Source organism: Orbicella faveolata, unplaced genomic scaffold (genome assembly GCF_042242905.1).
Source record: "Orbicella faveolata isolate gen_17 unplaced genomic scaffold, um_ofav_v1 contig_47, whole genome shotgun sequence".
NCBI lineage: Eukaryota > Metazoa > Cnidaria > Anthozoa > Scleractinia > Merulinidae > Orbicella > Orbicella faveolata.
Window position 1 is genome coordinate 1,494,554 of NW_028301577.1, and position 24,460 is coordinate 1,519,013.

Here is a 24,460-nt window from a genome sequence, read left to right on the forward strand (position 1 = left end):
CCAGATTCCATTTTGCTTTTATTTTTATTAACCTCATACTCTGAGGTGGAACGTAATGTAAATTCACGAAATAAATAAGGACCAAATAATTACACAAAACTTCAATGAACTTTACTCTGTAAATTAGCTTATTAGAACCTAAAGTAGATTCATTTTCCACAATTCGGCAATTCTGTTTCTTGTGATTATGTTGTACGCGGTAAAGGGTTGGGGTTGGGGGCAAAAATTGACATAAAGAGTTTGAGCCGAAAATAGCATGAAAGACACAAAGACAGCCCTCTGTTGAGGTGAGTGAAGTTTATTTGAACTCAAATAGATTTATCTTAGTGTATTTAGGCCCAAAGTGAATTTCCCTTACAAATTTCTATTGAGCGTTCGTTGCGTTACATTTTTCGGTCGAGGACTGGTACTTTGAATGACACAATAGAGATTGGTACACGAAGTAATTAATAACAAAAGTCGCTGGCGTAGAAATCCAGATTGCATCAGGCTACACTTAAAAGAGGACAAACTGTAAACGAAATCTTTTATAAATAGTGAAAATAGTGATGGGAAAGAACCGAAAGAAAGGTATGAACAAGCTGGTGGATTTGTGGTTTTGCTGTTAGTGACCATATTGAATGCAAATAGTGATCAATTTGCCTCGCGCTCTGGTCACATGTCATGTACGATAACGATAACGATGCTTTATTTAACGTGGGGTTTACGCTTAGCTAATCAGCTAGTTTACAGGTAATCAACGGCCCTAGTATGTTCTAAAAATTAAAACTAAAAACATACAATAATTGATCGTATAAAGCTGTAAACGTAGAGAACTAAAAATCTAGAGAATGAAATTGCAATAAATTCCGGTATCACTTCATTAGTGCCTACGTACTTTAGTTCTAATATCAATTGTTAGCTCGTTCCATTTTTTTCTTCCATGTACGGAGAGATTTTTGTTTTCCTTCTCTATTCCTGTTCAATAAATAGACAGTAAGCTTTTAATTGTCCTTATTTTGGGGTAATGGCAATCAACTTAAGGCTGGTTTTCACTAGTGATGGAGTCGTAGTCAGAGTTATAATCAGAAGCGTAGAGTGAAAATCAAACTGACGGAGTCAGAAGCAGAACGCCACATCCGCCTACGACTCTGTCGCTTACGATTCAGTGAAAATTAGATTGTCGGAGTCGGAAGCAGAAGCGGAAGAATAAACCAATCACAGTGTTTGTTTTCGGGCCTTGTGATTGGTTAGTTCTTACGTTTCTGCTTCCGACTCCGACAATGTAGTTTTCACTGGATCATAAATGACGGAGTCGTAAACGGAATCAGAAGAAATGGAAACGCTCCGATTCTTCTGACTCCGATTCTGTCGAGGTTAGGACTCTGCTTACAACTCTGATTTTCAATTTTTACTAGGTCATAAACATTCTTATGACTCCAACTACGACTCCGACTCCAACTCCGTCGCTAGTGAAAACTAGCCTTTATAATTCATCTATCATGCAATGCCATTTTATATTTGGTCACTCTGAAAGTCACCTTTAATACTGTACTTGATATTTGTCCCCAGTGCTTAAAATAACTAAGGACTTTGTTCAAATGCTAGCACAGGGACAATAGAACTAGTTCAAATTATGGTGTCCTTAAATTCAGGAAGTGTTTTATCCCCAGGCTGGGGAGGGGGTACTCCCTTATATGGGTTATGTAGTTATGTGTATGTGCTGGTTAGCTGGGGTCATATTTTAGAGCTGTGTACTAATTTTATTTAACAAATTAAGAAGCCTAAGCTGTGTATTACACTGTTATAAAGTACGATGGGCATTTGAGAACACGAAGGAAATGTAGAAAACACGAGCCGCAAGTGTTTTCTTCATTTCTCAAGTGTTCTCAAATGTCCGGAGTGTTTCATCACAGTTTATTATATGGCTTGTGTTTGTAGGTGATATAACGCGCACTCTGATTGGTTAATTGTCACTGAATTGTAGGGCATTATTCTCCCGTAATGCCCACGGGCCGATTACGGATTATGCAAATTAGGAAGAGCCTGGCTCGGAAAATTCAAGCGCATTGAAATGATGAAAGCCGATTAAAAACAGTAAGAGAAGTAAATTTAATTCCGAGTAGCTAAAAGTTTAGGGATTTTTCCTTAATAAAATTTACATAGAAGTCGTTTTTGACTTACCGGTAACCTTGGCGAGCACTAGTGAAAAACAATCAAAGTTTGCCGAGTGTCGAGTAAAGCTAAAATCGCTAAGTGAAAGACACCATCGGCAGAGGTGTCACGTATCCTGAGCAGAAAACCACGAAGAAACTTATAAGTTATCATCTTAGTCACAATAATTACCGAAATATTGAACTCCGTTTCAGTTCTCATCAAATAGATTCCCTCGCTTCAACACAAGCAAGTGAAAATCAGCTTCCAGGATCATCAGGTGTAAACAATCGGGCGGTTTCTGTCGGTAGCAGTGTTTCTGATACCTGCAGGAAGTTTTAGACGCTCACAAGGCTTGAAAAGTTCATTCATAAGTCCCAGAATTAAGAAGGCCAAGATATGTTGTTGAAAGCGAATGCGAAGATTGAGTTATTCTGAGCAGTGCATTCTGAAGCATTAGTATTTTCTTTCACCGAAAGACCGTTGGTTTGGACCATTTTGAAGCACTTTCTGTCTTTTCTATATGCGTTGACGTTTCGCCACAAAAGTTGGAAAAACTCCCCCATCAAGTTGTGGCTCCACGATACTAAAATACCTTTTTGAGGGCTGTGACAATCATTTTTCCCATAAAGAATTACAGTAGTGAAGTTCACTGACTGTGTAGTTTTGCCCTGGGTTTGAGACAATGAATGAATCGGTAAACGCGCGCATCGCCGGATGTACATTGACGACTTCCGCTCGAATAATTTTTTTTTCTTTAATTCGTGAGCCATATAATAAACAACTTAATAACCTTGACCGTTCGGTCGTTACGGGAAAATCTCAAACCTCGGCCTACCATATTGACCTCGCTGTCGCTCGGTCAATACGGCAAGGCCTCAGTTTGAGATTTTCCCGTAACGACCTCACTCTCGGTTATTAAGTAGTTAGTAATACATGGCTTAGGCTCCTTCGTTTGCTTTATGATTTAGAGGTAATGTGGCGAAAACAATAAAACACACTTTTCTTATATTTTATACTGTGATAAAACACAGGTTTTCGACCAATCAGTGCACGCACAGGGTCTTATCTATGTTATACAGGTCTTTATTGTAGGGCTTGTGTTTCTAGCCGACATAACTCACACTCTGATAGGCTAATTCTAGGGCATTATTCTCACGCAAATTATGCCCAAGGGCCAACTTCAGGCCTGCAAAGACAAAGCAAAAAGGCCATATAATAGATAACTTCTTAACCTTGAACGCTCAATCTTTACAGGAAAATCTCAAACCAAGACCTTGCAGTATTGGCCAAGCAATAGTGAGGTCAATATGGCAAGGTCTCCGTTTGAGATAATTTTTCCCATGAAGACTGAGTGTTCAAGGTTAGTAAGTTGTTACAAATAGGGTATTAAGTTTTGGCTCAGGCTTGAAATAAGGTATAGAAAATCACAAATTTTTGTCTGAAATAGCAAAAGGTTTCAAGTTGCCTTTCCCCTGGGTTTTACCAGTCATTTGTTCATTGGGGATGGCGATGCTGCTCTCTTGCATTCTGTTCATTATGTGGCCAGGCAATGATGCTGTTGTTGTAGCCAAAATTTTCTTAAACATATTTATTCTATTCCAGAGTGTGCTACACCTGACAAGTTTATGTACAAGTTGTATTTCCCCTTGAAACATAAATGTCAAATTGCATAGTAAGCACTCTTCTTAGAAAAAACAACCTTGTGTCCACATGACTAGGGTCACATGGGCATGAGACAAAAAAGGATATCAAAGTTCAAACACCGCAGTGGACTATATAGAATGGAATGGTCTAATGGTTAACTTCTGATACACGTACAATAATTATTATTTGTCAAACCCTAGCATATTCCATTCGTTATAAGCACAGCATTAGCTCTCATTGATGCATCTGTTTTAACATGATTGGTTACTTGCAAAATGAGCCACTTACCTTCCTACTTATCTTTAGCCTGAGTAGCAAGCATTTCCGTGGGGTTGGGAGCAAAGAAAGACAGAGGAACTGGATTTTCAGTGTTTTGCCTACGCAAACAATGGGGCGAGAGCCTAAAAAAGAAGGAGGGGGTTTTACTTGCTCCATTTTTCGCGTGGTAATTCTTTGCTCCTGAACTCCATGGAAATGCTTGCTATGCAGGCTAACTTATCTTTCTCGTGATTGTTTTTAGTGAACCCCAGTGCTTCAAGAGCTGAACTGATGATGATGACAGTATCAGACATAGTGAGTCAACTGATTACGGCACACGAGAAAGGAAGTGATCTCAATCTCAACAAGTAAATATCATTCATATCTGCATGTGTGTGCATAATTTGTGCATGAACGCATGTGTGTCATCTTGAAGTTGGGTGACATTGAGCATCAGTGCAAGCTATGTTATATTTATAAGTTTTTTTAATCTTGTCATACTTGTGGAATGAGAACTAAACCAACATTAGCAATGTTCAGTTTTGCAGAAGTCTCACCATATTACTTTTGGTCTCAAAATTTTTGAATCATGGAGAACTCGAATCTTGATGTTAGTAAACATCCACGCATTTACCCAAAACTATATTGAAACATACAAAATAGTTTCCATTTATCGATTAGGTTGCTCACCCTTGCCCTAACCCTCTAGGATTTGATTATGCCAGGTGGGATATGCTGCAGTCAGTATTTATTTTGCTTCTCTTCTGACCTATTAAGAATAAAAGGACAAGCAGCCAGTAAGTATGGACTGACATCACAACCAAGACTGGTTGATATCATAGCTGCTGTACCTCCTGCTTATAAGAAGGTTAGTTCTTGATTTGTCTGAAAAGTTGTCTCTTTGCTGTGTTACATTAGATTTCTTTGTATCATGCGGTATCTCCTTTTTATCTTGTCAGGTATTACTGCCAAAGTTAAAAGCCAAGCCAGTGAGAACAGCTTCTGGAGTAAGAATTTCAATGTCTATATGTGAATATGTAAAATTATAAGGCTGGAGGTACTGGGGGTAACAGGTTTTACTTGGGAACAATAATATTATCTCAACATGACATGAGCGTGGGACAAAGAAAAAAATCTGAGTCCCTGACAGGAATCAAACCTGAACACCAGGTGGGCACTCTATCCACTGACCTATGAGAACTCATGGAGAGCAAGGTCACTTGACTGAGTTCATATGTGACAGGCATCCTGCATACTGCTAGGATTAAACGACCTTGCTCTCCATGAGTTCTCGTATCTCAGTGGATAGAGCACCTGCCAGTGTTCTGGAGGTCATGGGTTCGATTCCTGTCAGGGACTCAGATTTTTTCTTTGTCCCCCACTTGTGTCATGTTAATTAGTTCGCTTTTCACATTATCATAACTTTTAAATGAAATACGCAAATATGTCAAGGACCCTTACTGAGCTGGACTGTTTTTTATGACTATGATGCAGTCCCTGTCAGTTATACTTCACCATGTTATTCTGGCTAATAGTAAACAAACTGCTCTCCTTGGGCAACAACATGTTTGTTAAAGAATCATTTTCTTCTGTTGATATTGGTGAAAACTGACTGGTTTATATTGTTGTTATCATAGATTGCTGTTGTTGCTGTTATGTGTAAACCTCACAGATGTCCACATATTAACATGACTGGCAATATTTGTGTGTAAGTTTCTTGGCTTCTTATAATACTTTCTATCTTAGTTGTAATCAACATGGAAAAGGATCAAAGTTGTTAGGAGAACTTCAGAGGTTCTTTGTCAGTCTTAGCAAAGTCAAAAACATCATTTTTTATTTTATCAAAGTACTTTTTAAGTGAGTATTATAAGGGATACTGAATGTAGAAATCACATTGACTTGGAAAAAAAATTCCGAGTTCCAGATGGGTTTTGAACCCATGACCCTCCATGATCTAGCCAGACCATGTATCCCTCGGTCACGCAGCTAAATGTTAACTTAGCACATACTGAATGTAGAAATGCAGTTCCAGTCAAAGGCCCACATTTCACCCTTGCTCACCATAGAGTCTCCACTAGCTCAGTGATTAGAGCGTCCAGCTAGATCACTGAGGGTCGTTGGTTCAAATCCCATCTAGAATTTTTTTAACACGAAAAACAATTGATGTTCAACAAGGCTAAATGTTCTGTGTTTATTAGGTATTGCCCAGGAGGCCCAGACTCTGATTTTGAGTACTCTACACAGTCCTACACTGGATATGAAGTAAGATCCCTTATATCAGTACTAAGGTTAAACAGTCAGGATGTTATGTTAGATACCTAACCTGAGAAATCCTCAAAATGATATCTAAATAATATCTAATTAATTGTGATTTTTGTCATAAACGCTATAATATTATATATTTCTCTGAATGATTTAAAAATCATCTCAATACTCCTTTAACATATTTATGTAAGTTGAATAAAATTGACTTTGATTTGGAGAATCTAAAAAGATGTTAGTTGTGGATTTAAAGATGTACTCTATTTTTTTGAGACAAAGTTTGATAGAAAGGGTTTAAGGTTTAAGTTTTGGAAGATCTTGGCCAAAAGCTGAACCCTTTTTCAAGCTGAAAATTCTATTCGAATCAGTGAAATTTTTTGAAAAACATTGTGAGGCTTACAGCTTATTATCTTTGATAGATTACAAGTAACATGTATAATCCACATCCTGGCATAATTTATAAGCTAGAGAGTAATAATAGATTTTACCATACTTAACATGGCTGTTGGTTTTGGTATCTAGCACAAATTTTATTATCCTCAAGGAGAAGGTAATTTGTTGCTTTAGTGTGCATGTACCTTTAATATGAGGTTTTCTTCAATAACAATAATAAATAATAAATAATAAAAGATTTCCATAGCGCCAGTATCGCAATGTTCAAAGGCGCTTTACAATAATTATCAGTGAAAATCTAAAAAAAAATAACCTAAAAATTAAAATCATTAGTCTGAAATAAATTGCAAAAAGGCTTTTTCAAAGAGAAATGTTGGAAATATCTTAAAATGTCTTTCTTCATACTTGTAACACTGCTCTTATAGCAATATTGTTTGATTGAACTGTTTCAGCCCACATCAATGAGAGCAATCCGAGCAAGGTACAATCCTTATTTGCAAACAAGACATAGAATTGATCAGGTGAATACAACTTTACATCAGTTATATGTATGTAATTACAACTGCTTTGTGGCATGAACCTAATTGTTTTTAAGATGCAGTAGTTTACAACTAATTGGATCATGAGCAGACAACTGCTCTCTGATTTTGTTATGTTTTCTTACATATTATATTTTGATTGTCTGATTTAAAAGAATCAGACAAATGGCTCAGTAGAGTAAATGCCAGAGATTACAAAGTAGATGGTGATTTTTCTCCAGCTACCCTGTGTAACTGCACAAATTATGCACTTTTCAACACTTGCATGAAATTTCTTTTGGTGTTGAATGTAACTTAGTTATTGTGGATAATTTTGGCCTGTTGTTATGTTCCATTAATTGTAAAATATTGGTACCACAATAAGCATAACTAGTAAGGTCTAGTCTAGAGAAAGTTTGTAGCAATGGAAGTAGGTAATAATTTCCAAGCCTTGTTTTGATGTTCTTCAAAAGATTAAGCTGTACTTCATCAGTAACTATAACTAAAGGTTTTCCTATTATTTTTGTAGCTTAAACAACTGGGTCACAATGTGGATAAGGTGAGGAGAAAGCAATTCATTTTCTAATTGTGACTAGTGTCATGATAGTGAGGTCAATACAGCGAGGTTGAGGTTTAAGATTTTCCTGTAAAGACTGAACATTCAAGGCTAATAAGTCATTTATTATGTGGCTTTTTGCTCTGTCTTTGCAGGCCCGTCTTCCACCCATGGGCATTACAGGAGAATAATGTAACAACAGTCAGCCAATCAGAGCACGTGTTAGATCAGCTACAAACACAAGCCAAATAATAATACAGTCATACTAGACATATTTCACTTCATAATGTCAATTTGCCAATCATGTGACTGTTTAATCTTTTTAGGTTGAGTTCATTGTAATGGGAGGCACATTTATGTGTCTGGATGAAAGCTACAGGGATTTCTTCATCAGGAATCTTCATGATGCACTCTCAGGTCACACAAGTAACAATGTGACTGAAGCTGTCAAGTAAGACATTAACTCACTCTCTGTCATGAGATTGTCAGGACAGAAAATGTGGAGAGGTGGAAAAAGTACAAGGCTTGAGCTTGCAGGACTATTGCGCTAGACAGTTCTAAAACAAAAACAAGGAAAAATAAATAAGACAACATCACTTTGCAGTGTTTCCTTTGCAATCAGTCTTTTATTACTTTGACAATTACCACACTTAACTTTGCATTGATATAATTTTGAGGAAAATCTAGATGTCCTCAATAAGCAAAAGGTTACCCCTTGGGCTATGTTTCTTATGGATGCCTGAAGTCATTATCATTATTATTATTATTATTATTATTATTATTATTATTATTATTATTATTATTCTCTTGTACCTGCTAAGTTTTGACAGAACTAGACAACTGGTGTGTTGAAATATGGACTGACATTAGTCAAATTGGATAAAGATTGAGAATTTTGTCAGTTGTTGTTGTTGATGATGATGATGATAATGATGATGACGATGATAATTTTATTGTTATGTTGCAGATATTCAGAGAGAAGCAAGACAAAGTGCATAGGAATCACTATTGAAACTCGACCGGACTACTGCTTGAAAAAACATTTAAGGTCTGTTATACTTGAATCAAGTTTGGTATTTAGTCTTGAATATGACATGCACAAAAATGAACAATGGGCTTTGTTTAAATCAATAGTCTTTTTGAGGTGTCATATGGCTTGACCAGTGGTATTGAGTTTAAACTTGTTCTTCTGTCTTTCTAGTTCCATGCTGATGTATGGCTGCACTCGTCTGGAGATTGGTGTACAAAGTGTGTATGAGGATGTAGCAAGAGATACTAACAGGTGAGTGGTACACATTAGGAACACACAACCACAGACAGATAGCTTTTATTCTTCAGAAATAATAACATAACATTCCTGTAGCCGCCACATCAGCACTGTACTTAGATTTTATTTACTGTAAGAAGGAAAAATTGATCTTAAAAATGTAAATTCATAAGAATTTCTCTAATCATGATAATGTGAAACACAAAACAGGTTTTGTAATTAGTCATCAGAAGAAGATCAATAGTCTTGAAATACTGTGTGTGATGACCAGGAATACTCACCACTTCTAGCTGTAGTGGACTTAATAAGATTCTACTATCAGAATATTACAGTATGTTGTTGATGGTAAGAGGATGCTGTTGTTTGTTTCATGTGTGTAATGTTTGGTTGCTTTGTGTTCTGATGAACCTGAACTCTTTTCTAACACATCGGACATCTTAATTCAGAATTTTTCTGTTTTTGTTTCCAGAGGCCACACTGTCAGAGCAGTGAGTGAGTCATTCCACATGTCTAAAGATGCAGGCTTTAAGGTCCAGCATTTTCAATAAGCTAGAGATCATGATTTTGAGAGGAGACTGCCAAGTATTGCTGTAAAAATTAAAAGGGCCTTCTGCCCCATTACCCATCACCTCATAGAAATCAAGGGCTCATGCTCTAAAATTGTTATATGGTTAAATCGCATTATGGGAAGGCAAACTTGATTGCCTGGTTTGCATTAAATTGCTTAACTCTGTAACTGGTTAACAAACATTTTGTTAGGTGCAGCCGCTAATTGGAGACTTCGTGTGTTCATTCCATCAGTTCATAAACTATAAGGATACATTTTTGATTCTCTTCTACAACCTTGTCCATGCTTGGCACTTGTGGTCACTTGTTAGAACTTTTTTTTCTGAATTAATTTCAGTTGGCAACATTGACAACCATAGCAACTTGCCCTTGGATTTTATTTCTGTTTCAACTCATTGTTATTCCAGTTTGTTAATCTATGAACTTGTTTTACCTGTTACACAGGTTGTATCACACATGATGCCAGATTTGCCAAATGTGGGATTAGAAAGAGACATTGAACAGTTCATTGTTAGTAAATTGGATTTTATTCCTCTAATATTAAGTTGCATCCTTGTGTGTTTGTAGCATCACTGCACCATTCACTGTGGTACTTAATTATTTCCTTTTTTTATCATTATAGGAATTCTTTGAAAATCCTGCATTTCGTGCAGACGGGTTGAAAATTTACCCAACTTTAGTGATCCGTGGTACAGGTAAGTGACATTCATATTCTCATTACTGTTTTTGTACATTTTCTATGATTCTTGCTGGGAGAATTTGGCTTTATATGAATGTCTTTCCCAAGTTGATCTAATCTCCTTCACAGCCATCATTTAGGGCCGTCATGCAATGCTTGCTCCTGGGAAGGGAGAGTTGTGTGATAATCCCATACGACAGCTGGGAAGAAGACCAGGAAGAAGACTAATATAATCTGCTTTAACCAAGTAGTTAGAAGTGATGTCAGTTTCATCCCATTTTGTGCTCGAAAACTCTCTAAAAAATTGAAATTAATATTAAGTGGTTACAGTTGCAATGTTTTATGACGTGTGGTAGGTTTGTATGAGCTGTGGAAGACTGGACGCTACAGGAGCTATCCTCCCAACACACTGGTGGACTTGATCGCCAGGATTCTCGCATTAGTGCCACCCTGGACACGAGTTTACAGAGTTCAAAGGTAGGTTTAAATACAAAAATCTGGTCTTCCGCAATTTTTGACACAACATCTTGGCCAACAGCAGCATTTTCCCCCACAACACGATCACCAACAGAAATATTGTACTAAAAATAATATTTGCGAGTTCTTGGTTGTTGCTCTGTCACACCACTTTCAGGGCTCATTATGTCACGCGAGGTTTGCAACTTCTTGCGAGTTACGCGAATAGTTTTAACCCCAGGGGTGACTCCCCTGTAAGAAGGACGGGTGCTTGTCGAAAAATTTTAAAAGAACCCCTAAGATGTACCAACATCTTGTTTTGTGGGCGTGGCTTGAAATTTTTTTCACCCCTAAGAGATACCAATTCCAAAACAACACATTATCTGATTCAATTTTTTTTCAGCTCAATATCCTAAAAAGTACCGTAAAAGCTCCTGCTATGGATCTTTTGAGGCTGAATACTGTAAGAGTTACCAAAACCCCTTTTTTAACCCCTGAAAGGTATAACGAGACCCCCGGTCCTTTTTGTAGGCGAGTCTCCTCGGGGTTTTCACCTTTTGTGATAGGCGGATGATTCTTTTGGCGCAAACGTGATGTGAACCTAGTTTGTTTATGTTAGGGATATCCCCATGCCCTTGGTTAGTTCTGGCGTGGAACACGGTAACTTAAGAGAACTTGCTCTAGCACGTATGAAAGACCTAGGAACACAGGTAAGAAAGTGACTTGTGTAGCATATTTGCTTTCATTTTGGAAATACTTCCTTTCCAACGCCACAAACTTTCAGTTCTCCTTTCCGATTGCCACACGTTTCGTTTAATCTGAGCTCTGAGAATCTTGTAGTACATCAAGGCCAGATAACTAGTTCATAAAATTATTGTATTAACTACCTTTCTGCTTTGCTCTGTATACATAATTTAAGGAGAGTTTCGATTTTGATTTGCGGTGTTGGTGATTGATTTGATTTTCTTAGTGCCGTGATGTTCGCACACGCGAGGTTGGAATACAGGAGATTCATCATAAAGTTCGACCTTTTGAGGCAAGTAAACACTCTCCCATTCCTAGGCTACGCTTGTGTCACGCCTACATTTCTCGCCGGTAAATCACGCCTTACTTTGGAACTACAAGTTGAGAATTGTGAATGAAAATTGATTCCACAGAGAAATACTATGTATGAGAATTAATACATCTCACAAATGAGGATATTTTGTGTCTTTGCTTTTTAGAGCATTTTTCAAAACAATTTTATCTAAATTTCCTTTACCTAAATTTTCTTTCTCTCAGTCCCATAGAAATCATCTTATAAGATTTGTACACACTTAGTTTAACTATCTTCCTTTTCTGAAGCTTCTTGATCCTTGTGTTGTGTTTTTAACGCTTCCGCTTTAAATCCTGACTGAGTCATGTACAGTCAGTCCACTGTTTGGGCCAGAATTGCCGAGGGCTTGTCAGGGTCTCCAGCTTAAATCGTGGCTTATCATGTATAAAATGCTTTAAATAGACGATTAGTTAACAGTAAACATTGACATCCTTTCTTCTTCAGATTGAGCTCATTCGTCGTGATTATGTCGCAAATGGTGGATGGGAGACGTTTCTGTCTTATGAAGATCCCGAGCAAGATATCTTTTTCACACGCTGCTGTATATAACAATCACTCCTCCATCTTACTGGCGTTAATGCACTAGAGCTTAACTTTCCATTTCTAATTAAGCACTAATGAAATTCATCGACTGTCTCGTTTGACCGTTTATTATTCACTGACCATTTTTCCAAGGTGTGGCGATGTTCACTGGTGTGTCCCTGGCGCTAACTTTAAACGTCGTCTTCCCTTCCGCCAACTTCTTAAGCTCAAAATACGTTTACTGTAGAACTTTAAGTTTTACCCTCTTGCTTACTGTATGGATGTAAAAAAGAGAGAAATCGTCAATAATTTAACAGTAAAATCAAACATTTTTCTTAACTCTGTGTAAATATCCTCGTGGGTTTATTAAGATTAAGGAAGTGTTCAGAGGCTTCCTTCAGACCTGAGCTTAAAGGAGGCTGTTCAGTTGTCAGAGAACTTCATGTGTATCCTTTGACATTACTACCATTAAGTTAGTACGATACTTTGCTCCAACTATATGGGAGATGAGTGTTGTCATAAATGTCATTTTTTAAACGTCGTTATGTTAGGTTTTCATTCATTCTTGCCCAATCAACAGCCAGCTGAGTCTGAGAGGCAGAGAAGTCTACGTTCTCATTGGTCGAGAAATTTAGAACTGTAACTTTGTTGATTTTTTTTCTGACCAATCAGATAGCGCGATCGTACAGTAACTTATTAGCCCATTCCTTGACCTTGTTGCCATAGTTACGGCAGTGTGGTTCCTGTCAGTGCTCGCGATCCATTTAAATTCCAGCATCAAGTAAGTTCTGGTGTGCGTGATTGACAACAGTTGGTTGAGGCTTGTGACTAAACAGTGTTTTTTGCGACTCTCAGGGTTTTGGAATGCTGTTAATGGAGGAAGCAGAGAGAATCGCGCGGGATGAACATGGATCCATAAAAATCGCCGTTATTTCAGGTATTTCTTTTGTTACATGAAAAATGTTTTGAAGCGCACCAGGGAATGCTTTGTTTAGGGAGTAAGGGCACACAGTGTCATGTTCGAGCGAAAAAGAAGTTTCGCGCCCAGCTAAGACTTTTGGCTCAGAAAGGACAAAAAATATCTCTTTAGTGAAGGAATAGGGTAGATTTTGTTAAGATGTTTTGACAGAAAACAGGGTTTGGTTGCACAAACTCTAACTCTAGGCTTTAATTCTGACTTAAGGCGTTAAATTCGATTGAACTCATTATTTTGACGACCATAGGGACAGAAAAATAGGCTATTAAGAGCTTGACTAACTAGAGAAACTGTAATCTCTCTCACACAGGTGTTGGAACCAGGAATTATTATCGTAAAATTGGTTATGAACTGGAAGGCCCTTATATGGTGAAGAGTTTAATTCTGTGATCCAAACATCCTTCAACGTGTAATGCCTGTAACTCGGACTTGTGTTGTGAATACCGCAGACCAGTTCAGTTGCGGCATAAGCTTTTGATGAGCACCTGCTTAAAGGCCTGGTTACATCACCTGCTGATCATAACGATGTGTAATCTGACAAAGCGTTCATGAGGAATAGTTCCAGCTGCCGCTGACATTCTGAACAATCTCGAGTTCAATCAATCCTTGTTTGCTAACAAGAACTTGATTGGTCACCACCCTTGACCAATGGGGCGTCTACAAGAAACTCGGCAGTTCTTACAAAGGAAGAAAAGTATTGTGACTTTACTCACAGGATAGGATGAGAAACTGTACAATGAAACAATGGTAGACATATAGTGTCAGATAGTCTGTGTGAAACGTTCTCAAGAACAGTATCCAGATAAACGAGTCTGCTTTCGGAATTATTACATGGATTGTATTCGCGTCCCTGCGTGCAGAACAAACTCTACAGACTAATTAAGAGCTTTCTTTTCTCTTGGCGGGAGGCTGATAGGTTTCTCAGTTAGTCACCGGCGCAGAAACGGTTTGTAGACAAAATTAGTTGCGGTATTTCTGATTCTCGCCAAAAGTGTAGGGAAACTTGTGGATATTTTTCTGTTAAATAGAGTTATTTACAATGGTGCACAACAAGGTTTGTCTTGGTTCGCTATGGAGACCTGTGTTATTTCTTGTTTGAATAGCAGATGAAAGATGGGAGAGTGAAGAAGAATTCATTTTGCAGTAAACAGATCTCCAAACAATAACCCAGAATCACTCACCCGATTTACCACATAGCTAATATGTTGTTTCTTCAAACAAATGACCTGCTTTCAAAACATCTGACACTGATTTTAAAAACAGAACTCTCGCAATCAGGAGGAGACGCTAACTATGAACAGGGAAACTTAGTGTTGTACACAGGTCAACTGTTGTTTGAGCATCTTCGGATTGGAAATCACAACAGTTACTAGAGCATAAAAACCGTTTTTCTTATGTACACAGATCACTTGGCAGTCAACAGGTGTTGTGTTGTTTTACTCAACTTAACCACCCGCTCTGTTGATCGAAAATTATTTATAAACACTCTGTAACTCAAGACGGGGCTCTGGTCGTAGTAGTTTTGTTTCGCACGTATAACAGTTTAGTCTAGACGCGCTGCATGGTTCTTTATTTTAGTGAATTGTTCCTAAAACAAAGAAGATAAGAGCTAAAGAGGGAACGCAGGTACCCGGACCTGCGTGACATCAAATTACCTCAGGAAAGTTCAAAGTTAGTTGCCCTGAAGGCGAAATCATATTGGAGTTGTACTGTGTGTGTCTCGGTGTACTGGCGCAGACGCGACGCTGCGCTTCCATTTAAAAATATGAGACGCATAGCCTTGTTGCATATAACTTTGTTTTACACTTTAGCTCTGATTGTTATTGTGTCGCCAAGACATATTCAGAATTCCGAACACAACACTCAACAAGATGATTCAAAGTCTGGCAAACCAGGCGAGTATTTATGGTACAAGACTGGATCGGAACGAAAGGTCGCAAAGAGTTTTATCGCCGAATCAACACAAGAAAGAGAAGTTAAACAGCTGACATCTGATTCTGATGGAAACGAAGAGTTGAACAATGGTGTTATTTCAGCTGAAGAGGAGAACGATCTTAGTGGAAGTGGAGAACCCAGTGAAGCAGAATACATGTCTGGTAGTGGAAGTTATCCATCCAGTTACATGGTGAATGTTCACGAGACGGACGGAAACAGTATTAGTGAAAGGCCCACTGGCAAAACTCCAAGCAAGGATCTAGAGACGTCTGGCGAGAACGATCAACAAGAAGAAAAAAATGCTGAATTTTCAGGAGAAGAAACCGAAAGCTCAGAACATGAAATGAAAGAACAAGATAGCAGTGGTAGCACTGACGTTGAACAAGAGGATGCAAACGATAGAGATACCCACAAGACAGAAAATGAAAGAAGAGTTAAACCTTTAGCACCTGCTGTTGATAAAAAAGTAACAAGCCCAAAAAGAAGAAGCAAGATTTACAGGAAAAGCAAGGTCACCAAGGGAAACAGCGAGAATGAATATGATAAGCTCCTCAAAGATTTTAAGAATGATGGCGATTTGGGTCTAGACCTGGAAGATGATGATGATGACGACGGGGACTTGGATGACGCCCTTAATGAGGAGGAAGCTAAACTGTTGGTCTCTGAAGGAAACAAAGAGGAATCAGGGGGGAGTAAGAGTACAATAGCCCACCGGGACCATGACGGAGGAGATTTGTCTTCGATGTTTCGAGAGTTTTCAGGTGATAGCAGCACGAGCGTGTCTTCAGGAAAATCTGTTCACAAGAAGACTCGTACCTCCAAAATGAAGGAAATCCTCTCCAAGCTAGACAGTGATATTTTTAGAGGATACAAAAGCGAGGAGCATGTACTGCACCACTCTGAAAAACATCGAGATTATCACAAACAACAGTATCATCATCAGGAAAATAACACAGCCAAAGAAGCAGAGTCAACACGAGCACTCAGTCATCACGCCCAGAATGGAATCTTCAATGGAAGTCTCGGCAATGTGACGCTGGAGGCTCAAGAAGTAAAGCCTACACAACAACCGCAGAACAAAAGTTACCATCTCTATGGTCATCATCATCACAGGCATCATCATCGCCACTACCGCCACCAACACCACCGCCACCGTCATCATCATCATCAGCAGCAGCAGCAGCAGCAGCACCATGAAATTGAGACACACAAGGACGATACTGGTGAAAACCAGATTCCAGCGGGAAATCATCTCCACCAGCCAAACTCCAGTGCCCAGTACTCCTCCGTACAATACCCGTCTATCTATTACCCGGCACCTTCTTCGGGCCCCGCCGTGGCAGCACAGCCGCAGCCCTACCCAGAAGAGAATTCCCTTATGCAGTTTTACCAGCAATCTTCCAATGGTTATGAGTACCATGCCGTGAAAAACGCTGACACAGCAGGCGCCGTTTGCCTCGATGGCTCCACTCCTGGATACTATTTAAGACAAGGTTCCGGGAAAGGAAACAAGAATTGGATCATTTACTTACAAGGTGGAGCTTGGTGCGAGAGCGAGGAGGCGTGTTTAGGTAGAAGTCGCATGCATTTGGGCTCGTCACTCTTTTTTAAGCCCCTGGGAAATCCTGGCGGAATTTTATCAAACAACAAAAAAGAGAATCCTGAATTCTACGACTGGAATGTAGCTTACCTGCCCTACTGCGATGGCTCGTCATTTGCAGGCAACAGATCGGACCCAGTCCAAGTTGAAGGCTCGTTGCTTTATTTCCGCGGGTTAAGAATTCTAGATTCCACCATATCCGAATTGTTGTCTGACACGAATCTTAAGGAAGCCAGCCATGTTATTTTCTCTGGTACGTCAGCTGGAGGACTTGCTGTCATGCTTCATGCCGACTTTGTCCGTTCTAAACTTCCCAAACAAGTACACTTCCGCGCCTTGGCTGATTCAGGATTTTTCCTTGATACAGCTTCACGCAAACAAAAAGGACAACGAAAATTCAGGAAGATAATGCAAAGTGTGTTCAAGCTGCATGACTGCACGGATGGAGTTCCGCAACACTGCGTCAAAAACACGTCCGGCAAAAAGCTTTGGAAATGCATCTTTCCGCAATACTTTTTACGCTTTGTCAAGAGCAGTTTGTTTGTCGTGAACCCTTTGTACGACTCCTGGCAGCTTGGAAATATCTGGGAAATTCCTTGCGCTCGTCATCCGTATTCGTGTACAAAGAAAGAATTGAAGCAGATCAAGAAATTCCGAAAAACCACCTTAAAAGCCATGAAGGGTGTAATAAAGGGTTCATCAAACATTGCACTGTTCGCGGACTCGTGTATTGATCATGGCCAAGTGATCTTTAATGCCCAGTGGAACACAATTAAGGTCATGCGCAAGTCCATCTCATCATCGTTTTCTAAGTGGTACCATAAGCCTAAGAAGGAGATGTACTATATTGATGAAGACAACTATCCAGCCAATCCGACTTGTGTAACCAAGGATGTCGATAAGCGTTCGGAGATCTTTACGGAAGGATTCTAAGTAATAGAGCTCGGTGACGTACGATATGAACCCACACAAATAAGGATGTGCTAAACTGACAAATGTTGACAATTGTCAGCCCTGAGCGTACTTGAACAATTTGCCAACTTCCTGTTGAGCTATACTTAGTCCAAAGAAAATACCACACTGATTGGTGAAAAATCGTGTTTCTATTTAACAACAGGCCATTCCCCCTATGAGACTTGCGCGCAGGGAATCATGGTAGTTGTATTCATCATTCGGGCGACATCTTCGAGACATTGCATACAATTACCATGATTCAGTGCGCGCGCGTCTCATCCAGGGAATAGGGTGTTAGATTATGAGTTCGAGATTTCTATTGCGCCCTCGTCAACTATCACGCGTAGAAAGCGAGTGTAAATAATCTGATTGTTTTAGTGTAAATCTTCTAGTCGTTCAAAACTTTCTCTAAATCTCGAAAACGCCAAGAAGCGACCGCCAGTTTGCTACTAAGCGCACACTGCCACGCTACTCATTAATCAGAGAACGCCAATCAGAGAACACCATTCGTGGTAGAACGCTAGTGGACTTACACTAAAACTCGATAGAAAGTTGTCATAGTCCCGTTGTTCGTTATTTTCTTTGTGCTTGTTTCTAAAAAAAAGATAAAAAATATTTTCTATGTGTTTCTATCGAGTTATAGGAAAGGCCGCGAAAACACTCGTCTTTCGACTCGTGTTCCCACAGTATTTCTCGTTCTCCTGAACTTCCTCTCGTGTTTCTACAACTTGACAGAAACACGGAAAATCTTCCCTATTTTCTATTATGTTCTGAGTTACTTGAACTGACTGCATCAGAGAATTCTTGGCCTCCATGAAATGATTACTCCTTTCGACGTATTATTCTCATTTATTCTCTTTTTCTCCTGTATAACGAATTTATTTGCTTTTTGCATGTAAAATTCATCAACCAGAAATTGTCCCACCTTAAATTTTCGTCGTCAAAACTCGCGTTACCCTTATCCAGCGGTTGCACGTTCAGTTGTAAAACGGACTGGAAACGAAAGTGCAATAATCGTGGCACTTAGTTACAAATTTAAATGGTTTACACCAACAGCTTTAAAGTGAATGTTTTAATGTTACGAGGTGGCATCTTACGGCTGATACGGTCAGGTGCCCATGTTATGCCACTGGCATGTTGTATTTAACCTTTGCTAGTTATGTTTTGTTCATGGAAGTGGTCAAATCAACTTGTTGAATACTTAGCGGCAATTTAAAGCGCTTCTATATCAATACTAAACTGCCTCTCAGCTGCAGCACTGTTTTGTACATATTATTTCTTGTTTTAGTTTTCTTCCTATTGGAAATAAAGAAAAAAGTAACTTCCTTCCGTCTGTCTCCGCAATTTGACTTCTTGAGCACGACAACGGTTCATTGTGAGTTCACTGCGTCCACAATGTTAGTTCTTTTCGTTCAAAAAGGGATCAGCTTCTAGTTCGTTACAATATCAGACATTAGACATTCAGGAGTGGCCAAAACGACGAAAAGCATGGACAGGAGCGTGAGGGAAAAGTGGCTGTCTCTCTACTTGTCCCCAGAGCCTTCCCGCAAAATACGGTCAGTTCCTGACCAGAAGGCCCTGGACAAAAAGTATGACAATATGTCTGTTGCCGTGTTACAAAAGAAGAACCTTTATAGTATTACCTCCCCCTCGTTCCGTCAGGGGTGAAGTGAAGAGATTTTTGTTGCAAACTTGAGTCACATTAGTTAAGAACAGACAGAGGAGCAGAGGAAATGTTGTTTGTTTACCAGACTATATGCCCGATAACCTGATAGAAATGAATGCCAGAACAAGTTGAAATGCTAAAAAGGCAACAGATTGTTCACCATTAAGGAAATAGCTAAAAACATTGCATGGTTGGTTACTTAGCTACAATAGTTCTTTTAGTAAGAATAGATCGGAACATAACTTGTTATGTTTGCGCCAAGCTTTGACAAAATCGATATGTCTGACCAAGGCACGGTCGCGTATCTTAGAAGCAAGTGAAAGGTCGATTTTTCTGTCATACGTAATCCTTGTTAATCCTACCATACGGCTTGTTTATTTTCGGCTTATGATTACTTCTTTTTTCCACCTTAGAAAACTTTAACTTTAAGGTTTCCTTTAAATGTGTACGTATGTCAGAAAGATGACTTTTAAAATATCAGCGTGCTAAAAGCCGAGTTCAGCTTACCTTGGCGGAGTTGACAGATGACATACATACTAATTGTTAATTGTGATATTATTCATTTGAATCTGCAGCTACCTGCAAAAGCCAATAACCTAACGTCTTTGTTCATCTGTGATATTCTCAGTTTTTCAAACACCAGCTCAGTCAATTTCAGAAGAAGCAATGTCTTGTTATATAGGGAGTCGGAATATTTTATGATAATTAAGAGTCCTCTGATAATTTTACTTTTTTTTGAAAAAAAAAAGGCATTCAAATTCAATAGACTCATTTGTTTCAAGCAAAAATATCCAATAATCAGTTTCTTTTTACATCCAATAAAAAGCTGCCAGATTTGTATACAAAGGGTGTTTATTTCATTGAACATCTAATGAATAAAAATATTCTGCAATGTTTTGCTTAACGTACCACTCTAATAACGGCACGCGTTGCTTCCAAATTCATAACACACGTGTCATACATTTGAAGTTTGCTATTTTGCTTCACGGACCTCAGTAGGAAGAACAAAGGATTGCTGCTCGCTCATTCCACATCACACGAGCCTCTTGAAGAGCGAAACTATCACTAAATCAGATTCTCGTTAAAGCTTTTTAAAGATGTTTCGTTCTTGGTGGCTATCGCTGTTAATCTTAGGCATTGCCGTTAGTGTAGTTTTGACACATGATGATCTGCCGCCCGGACATTCCGAAGACGAACACGACGAAGAACCCGAAGATCAAGCTGACGAACAGCATCCTGATGAAGACGAAACTGCAGATGAGGAGAAAGACGACAGCAACGAGGAGGAGGAAGATGAGGATCAAGAAGAAGAGGACGAAAGTCAAGGAGATGAGAGTGATGATGACACTGATCAAAGCCATCTTGAACACGATGCTTTTCTGGGTAAGTAACATGACGTACAAGGTATAATCAACTAAAACGCGGAAAAACTCATGATTTAAGTTCAATTTAACTCTTGTCGTGCGGAAGAAAAGAGCGCAACTTCTGAAACTAATTAACCGTCGCACATTCATAACAATGTCAAGTGTTGATAGTGTTTGCTCTACGCCTACCATGACAAGTGTGAATGGCAAAAAGAGGTCTAAACTGCATTTATTTTCAGTTGAGTTATAAGGAAAAATGTTTGGCGAAGTTAAATTTTTATTTATTCCTTTAACTCTTACAGTCAAAAATGTTGAAGTTATCGTTTTAATTAATCTTAATCAGACTTGATGACTGCTGAAATGCAATCACAGTTTGCGTCAGTTAAGGAAAGTGGTAATTATAGTAGTGAAACTTGAGGTTTGTTCCGAGAGATCCCCCAAAGGATGGAGACTCGCAGAGGATCGTTAACGTTTTTGATATATATTCCATTACGGTGTCTAATAAATAATTAAACACTTTAAAAGTTACAAGGCTGTTTTACAAACTAAAGGGCAACAGGTGGTACGAGAATCTAAGTGCTGTGTTGCAGGTGATTTATAAAAAGTACATGCAAGCGTGGGCTTCTTTAAGGTTACAAAGGACCCGCAAGCAAACTACCACTAGGGGTGGGGAAGGAGGGGAAGGGTCGGTATAACTAGGAGTAGGGGAAGCCGGGATCGAGAGGTTGATTGGTTAAAGCTGTTTTGGTAACACTTTGCACAATATATATTACTATCCAGTGGATAGCGTAGTTTGTTTTGTGAGCTACGTTTCCACTGGCCAATGGCGTTATCCAACCTTTGAACAACTGGGTCCAGATGCTGGAATGATATTGCGGTATTCAATATCGTCTCATTGTGGAATGTGTCATACTCTCTTAGGGGATAACTACACAGAATTCAAAGGACTCTCACCAGAAGACGCCAAAACTAAATTGGCGCAGCTTATAAAAGATGAAGTGGATTTGAACAAAGATGGACTCTTGACTGAAGATGAGATCAGACAGAGGTTCCATGTAACAACAAAAGAATACAGGAAAAAAGAAGTGATGGAAACCATGAAACAACATGACGAGGGTAAGTTTATGCATGTGAACATGAATTGAAACGTTCTAAAACCATTTCAACAGAGAAGTGACTTTGGTCTTGGCTCTAGCTAGTCTGTTGGTTAATAAGGGTACCTAACTCGTCACGCAGTTCGTCTGATATTGTGTTACATGGCGTCCCAAAATGACTGCGAATAGACTGTGACAAGTCAATTACCTAATAAGGTAGTGGCTTTAAGCAGTTTGACAATATCAACCCAAGAATATCTGCAGTAAAAAGCAAAGAATATCTTCAAAATAAACATTATTAAGTCAGCTTTTGTTGTCCTTTATTCCGGCACAGATAAAGATGGAAAAGTATCGTGGGAGGAATTCAAAAAGGGTCACTTCTCCGATGATGGTAAAGACGATGACATCAAGGAACAAATGAAAGAAGATGAAGAGAAATTTAAATTTGCTGATGAAGACGGAGACGGCAAATTAGATTTAGAAGAATACTTGGCCTTTTATCACCCTGGGGTAAAAAGAAACCGTGCTTTTCTTTGAACAGTTAATTAAAAAATAAATTTCTAAAAGTTGATATTTTCATTCGCGTAGGATAATCCACGGATGGCGGAGTTTACAATAGAAGACAGCCTTAAAAAACACGATAAAGACAAGGACGGACAGATATCAAAGAAAGAATTTTTAGGTGAGCTGATCATCTTGGTTTCAATAAAAGAGCTAGAGAGAACTTTTCTCTCGTTGACTGAGATCACCAAGTTTAGCTTTCCTGTTCACCCACCACTTGGGTCACCTTTTTAGTGAATGATCTCACACTATTGTCTCAGTTTTCAGTCAATGTTAGACGAATGAGTCCTGGAAATGATTTGATGACGTCGCTTTCGAACTTGGAGAAATTTCAAATACCACCTGTACCTTTACCAAGCTACTCAATTCAGAAAAACTGAAAAGAAACTTAAAAAAACAAACAAACAAACAAACAAAGAAGAAGAAGAAGAAGAAGAAAAAAAGATCACAGGAAAACACGATAAACTATGAAAGAAAAAACTGAATATAAAAGCTTCTTTTGTTGTGTTGCAGCCACATTCAGTGATGTAAACGATGATGCTAAAGAAGAAATGGAGAAGGATTTCACCACCAACTTTGATAAAGACAAAAGTGGTAAATTGGGCAAAGAAGAGATGAAAAGCTGGCTTTTCCCTGACGATGATTTCTCCATCGAGGAACCAAAGACACTCATTAAGGAAGCTGATGAGAACCATGACGGCAAACTCACCATGGATGAAATTATGAAAAACTATAAAGTTTTCATAGAGGATGAACAAGACGATTCAAACCACGACGAATTATAAACTCTGTTTTCCTACTGTCAGGATAAATTAGGTTAAGAAAATATTTGGTTGAAAAATAAGTCATCGAATGAAAATGATGTACAATTCAGTAATACACGTATTCTTTACCTATGAACCTTGAAATTATTTTAAATAATTATTATAAAGAAAGCTTCAAATGTTTTCTAGAGCCTTCCCCAGACTTTGACTTACAGTTTATTAGATAAAAATAAAGAACAATGTCAGTTCTGACATACATTTACCTGGCCTCGGTGTGTTGATTTCCCTCCGGCAAAACAAAGGTGATCTAGCTGTATCATTTTTGCCTGTTATTTGTTTTACTTGGTAATGATTTGCCTGTTGTCTTTCTAATCAGTTCAATAACGTAACAGGCGCGTGTCCAGATCGCTTTACCCTCCAAGTCAGCGAGGCGGGAAAAAAAAAGGTACCTGGGGTCGATTTTGACAAGTGCATATGGACGCCTTCCCGCTATTTTTTGTGTTCCCGAATGCCGAACGAATGTTAGAAAACATTTCAGCGCGAACGCTTCCATCGCAAACTCATTCATGCCCTGTTAAAGTTGTTTTCGTTTCAGAAGACATGTTGACGGGATGAGAGTTTGTGATGGTCTGCCGGAGCTTACTACAATAAATTATGGTTACGGCCGAAAAACAAACAAGCGAAAAAATCGTGCAAATTATACAGTATTGCAGTCTCCTCACTTCTGGTTGCGGTCTCTTGGCTGCATCCCCTGGGGGGGGGGGGGGGGGGGGCTGGGTCTGCAGAGGAGCAAAGGAGAGCTGCAATTCAAGACATTCAAGTGACTTTTCGATTTCAGTTCAAAGGTTTAACCCCGTCACTGGTACTAGTATAGCTTGCTCGAGCTCTCTTGGTGGTAAACAATTTTTTCTGCTCTTCATACCCTTTAGTCAATCCTTGTCAACTTTCAAAACTCATGGTGTATGACATTTGCAAACTGCAGAGTGCAGACTTTTTCACTCCATATATAACATTCCAATTTCCATCACCGAGAGCTAACCGTAAATTAAACAGGCTAACTTGAGTGCTATTCAGGCTGTCTGTACCTTTGGATCCTGGGGTGCTCTGTTTCCTCATCCACTATCCTAATTCTAAGATGGTGGCAGCAACGATTTTTGCGCAGATTATCATTCTAATCCATTAATGGCTTAAT

At 38.9% G+C, this 24,460-nt stretch overlaps 3 protein-coding genes across 3 annotated transcripts; all 3 read left to right on the plus strand.

Annotated features, from left to right (window-relative positions):
• Positions 1 to 434: 434 nt before the first annotated feature.
• On the plus strand, positions 435 to 14,406 carry LOC110057093 (elongator complex protein 3). The gene is made up of 22 exons (XM_020763667.2): positions 435 to 570; positions 4,301 to 4,406; positions 4,816 to 4,906; positions 4,998 to 5,045; positions 5,676 to 5,746; positions 6,237 to 6,300; positions 7,146 to 7,214; positions 7,741 to 7,770; positions 8,094 to 8,218; positions 8,735 to 8,815; positions 8,969 to 9,049; positions 9,504 to 9,564; positions 10,046 to 10,111; positions 10,224 to 10,296; positions 10,637 to 10,757; positions 11,356 to 11,446; positions 11,707 to 11,772; positions 12,277 to 12,352; positions 12,704 to 12,800; positions 13,081 to 13,135; positions 13,210 to 13,291; positions 13,641 to 14,406. Exons 1-22 carry the CDS (start codon positions 549 to 551, stop codon positions 13,718 to 13,720), a joined length of 1,656 nt encoding a protein of 551 aa, XP_020619326.2. The 5' UTR covers positions 435 to 548; the 3' UTR covers positions 13,721 to 14,406.
• A 153-nt stretch (positions 14,407 to 14,559) lies between these two features.
• LOC110057078 (uncharacterized) lies at positions 14,560 to 19,148 on the plus strand. The gene has a single exon (XM_020763665.2). It carries the CDS (start codon positions 15,096 to 15,098, stop codon positions 17,796 to 17,798), a length of 2,703 nt encoding a protein of 900 aa, XP_020619324.2. The 5' UTR covers positions 14,560 to 15,095; the 3' UTR covers positions 17,799 to 19,148.
• Positions 19,149 to 20,429: 1,281 nt separating this feature from the next.
• Positions 20,430 to 23,530, plus strand: LOC110057253 (reticulocalbin-2-like). The gene is made up of 5 exons (XM_020763846.2): positions 20,430 to 20,868; positions 21,771 to 21,965; positions 22,278 to 22,453; positions 22,532 to 22,625; positions 23,018 to 23,530. Exons 1-5 carry the CDS (start codon positions 20,583 to 20,585, stop codon positions 23,287 to 23,289), a joined length of 1,023 nt encoding a protein of 340 aa, XP_020619505.1. The 5' UTR covers positions 20,430 to 20,582; the 3' UTR covers positions 23,290 to 23,530.
• Positions 23,531 to 24,460: the final 930 nt, after the last annotated feature.

What these genes read in the sequence shown, in the direction of transcription:
- LOC110057093 (XM_020763667.2), top strand. Translation starts at nt 549, where the DNA reads ATGGGAAAGAACCGAAAGAAAG. An exon ending in ATGACTGGCAATATTTGTGT is followed by an intron (nt 5,747 to 6,236) that starts GTAAGTTTCTTG and finishes TGTGTTTATTAG; the next exon opens with GTATTGCCCAGGAGGCCCAG. An exon ending in GTAGCAAGAGATACTAACAG is followed by an intron (nt 9,050 to 9,503) that starts GTGAGTGGTACA and finishes TTTTGTTTCCAG; the next exon opens with AGGCCACACTGTCAGAGCAG.
- LOC110057253 (XM_020763846.2), top strand. Translation starts at nt 20,583, where the DNA reads ATGTTTCGTTCTTGGTGGCTATCGCTGTTAATCTTAGGCATTGCCGTT. An exon ending in CATGAAACAACATGACGAGG is followed by an intron (nt 21,966 to 22,277) that starts GTAAGTTTATGC and finishes ATTCCGGCACAG; the next exon opens with ATAAAGATGGAAAAGTATCG. An exon ending in ATCAAAGAAAGAATTTTTAG is followed by an intron (nt 22,626 to 23,017) that starts GTGAGCTGATCA and finishes GTTGTGTTGCAG; the next exon opens with CCACATTCAGTGATGTAAAC.
- LOC110057078 (XM_020763665.2), top strand. Translation starts at nt 15,096, where the DNA reads ATGAGACGCATAGCCTTGTTGCATATAACTTTGTTTTACACTTTAGCT.